We start from the raw sequence: 2,750 nt of genomic DNA on the forward strand, positions 1-2,750 counted from the left end.
TAAGCCAAGAATCAAACCCAGGTCTTTTCCTCTCCCAGTGTCAAATTTTTTTTTCTCCTCTGCAAAGTTTACCCACATCCTCTTGACCACCTTACCTTCCACCTAACTGCTGTCTATTCCCCCCCATAAACTTCTGTCTTGATGCACTCAGAATCATGGCAGTTCATTTCAGTCTGCATTCCGAGGCATTAACATCAATTGACTAATGCCTATGCCTCCTCTAAAAGGTAAAGTCCATGAGGGCAAGAACCACACTGTGCTCATCATAGTATCCCCAGGACCCGAGGAAGGGAATTGCCCTTGTTAAAGTACTCATCAACTTCCAGCATATTACTTAGTCAAGTCCTCATTCTCCTTGACCCATTAGAGGACTAAAACCTGCCAACCACTCCAACCTTCTTAAAACAGTCATGAGTCTGTTGGCTTTGGTGAGGCCATTCTGTCCTTGTTTTCCTCCTTCCTCCCTGATTCCTACACACAAATTCAACCTTTAGAAATCTCTTCCCTCTCCCTACCTCTCTTCATCCCCGTGTCTCTACTCAGGTCCAGGCTACCATTGTCTCTAGTGTCACAGCCTCCAGGCTTGTTTCCCTCTAATCCACACTCTACTGTGACTGCAGAGTGACCACTGTGAATCACAAGTGTGGTTTTGCCACTTCTCTGCTTCAGAGTCTTCAGTAGCTGCCTGGAGTTAAAAACTCAAACTTCTTATCATGACAGATAAGGCCTTTTATCATCTGGCCTCTACTACCCTCACTTCCCACCAGACCCCCGTGCTCCCTCTGTGGGGGCTGCTGTGAACTTTCTGATCTCTATGCGTGCCTCTGTGGCTCACCATGCTGTTTCTCCGGCCTAGCATGCCTTTTTTCTTTCCATCTCCTTCGTCTCCAGCAAACACCTTACCTTATCCTTCAAACACAAGCCAGATTCACCTTCTCTGTGAAGTGTTCCATGTCAGTGATTGCCCTTACTATATGTTTCCACAGAATTTTGTTCTTAAAGCTATTATTGACCATTACATGCCTTTACAGCTTGCTAGATTGGGACCTCTCTGTGGGGAGAAACCAATTTTTTTCTTTCTTTTCAAGTGTGTAGCTAATGTGACATGTATACTAGATGTCTGGTGAATGAATGAATGAATGAATGAATGAAAATTACATGCATTAAGAAGGGGGGAAAATTGAGAAACCAGTGATAGAAGCTTGTTTTGAAGTTGGTTACTGTGGAACTCTGGATGAATAGCCAGTTTTCAGAATATGCCTAGTAGATTCTCAAAGATGACTGTAGACAGCCAAAGCCAACATACAGCAGGGATGGATCACTTGCACATTTACCTACGTGATAGTGAGAGTTGATTAGTAGGGCCTACAAGCCATGGAGAGTCAGGCAGGAAGCTCCCTATGTGAGGGCGGGGGCTGGAGCTTCTCACTGGAGACCTGGTGTTGTGCCTGTTGGAAGAGAGTTGCCAGGTGCTGCCTGATTTCCTTGGTCCTGGCCCCATAGATGATGGGATTAACCAGACATGGAAGCAGCAGGTAGAAGGCGCTGAGCAGGTTGTGCACATCCTGGGAGGCAGTGCGGGCCACGCGGTAGACAATGGACGAGGACATGGTGGACGAGTAGATGGTGAAGATGACCAGCAGGTGGGAGCCACAGGTGTTCAGGGCCTTGGAACGTGCTCTGCCTGATGAAATTCGAAAGGCAGCATGGATAATGCGGGAGTAGGAGGCTCCTAGCAGCAGCATGTCCAGGACTCTGTTGAAGATGCGGACAGTGAGACCCACAGTCTTGTTTAGGGAGATATTCCCACAGGAGAGCTTCATTAGGGCCATGTGCTCACAGGCAAAGTGATGGATCACGTCTGAGCGGCAGAAATGAACCCTGGAGGCCAGCCCCACCACTGGAGCAACGATGCAAGTGCTCCTGGCAGCTGCCGCCCCCAGCAAGCCAGCCAGCAACTGGCCTGTCACTATCTCTGAGTAGCGGAGAGGGTAGCAGATGGCGACATAGCGGTCCAGGGCCATGACCAGGAGGATGTTGCAATCAAAGACAATGAGGAAGTAGATGCAGAACATCTGGACTAGACAGCGAGCCAGGGAGATGCGGCTGAATCGGGAGGAGAAGCTGAGCAGCATGGCAGGCACCACGGTGGTGGCGGCACAGATGTTGACAGCCAGGAGCAGAGCTATGAGCAGGTACATGGGCTGGTGCAGGCTTCTCTGGGCCACCACCGTGTGGATGACCAGGGCGTTGACAGAGACGATCACCAGGTAGATGCTGAGGAAGGGCAGCACCAGGAGGGCTCGGGACTCCTTCAGCCCCGGGAAGCCCAGCAGGATGAAGCTGGTATAGGACAGGTTAGAGCTGCTGTTGGTCCATGATGACATCTTCCCTGGGGAATGGGATGGCTCTGGGGAGAAAAAAGGAGTAGGAGGCCTGGTTTCTGCACCTACTAGGGCTTGCCCCAGCTTTCCTAGGCTTTGAACTTCATAAATCTCCAATATCCCTGGTTTCTGTACCCACTAGGGCTTGCCCCAGCTTTCCTAGGCTTTGAACTTCATAAATCTCCAATATCCCTAGAGAAAAAAATGACAGACTAAAGCTCATTATTTAATGAGATATGCATCTGTGGATAAATCTTTGCATTTCAAATAAATTATTCAGGGTAGATATTAGATGTAGAATTATTGTATCATATAATATGAACATTTATGAAGCTGCAAGCTGATTTCCAAGAAAATTGTCTGTCT

At 48.5% G+C, this 2,750-nt stretch overlaps 1 protein-coding gene across 1 annotated transcript; it reads right to left on the reverse strand.

Moving 5' to 3' along the window:
• Positions 1-1,382: 1,382 nt before the first annotated feature.
• On the reverse strand, positions 1,383-2,387 carry LOC110124327 (olfactory receptor 52K1-like). Its single transcript, XM_020872845.2, has one exon. The coding sequence runs from the start codon at positions 2,385-2,387 to the stop codon at positions 1,383-1,385; it is 1,005 nt and encodes a 334-aa protein (XP_020728504.2).
• Positions 2,388-2,750: the final 363 nt, after the last annotated feature.

This window comes from Odocoileus virginianus, chromosome 10, assembly GCF_023699985.2.
Source record: "Odocoileus virginianus isolate 20LAN1187 ecotype Illinois chromosome 10, Ovbor_1.2, whole genome shotgun sequence".
In the NCBI taxonomy this organism is placed as follows: domain Eukaryota; kingdom Metazoa; phylum Chordata; class Mammalia; order Artiodactyla; family Cervidae; genus Odocoileus; species Odocoileus virginianus.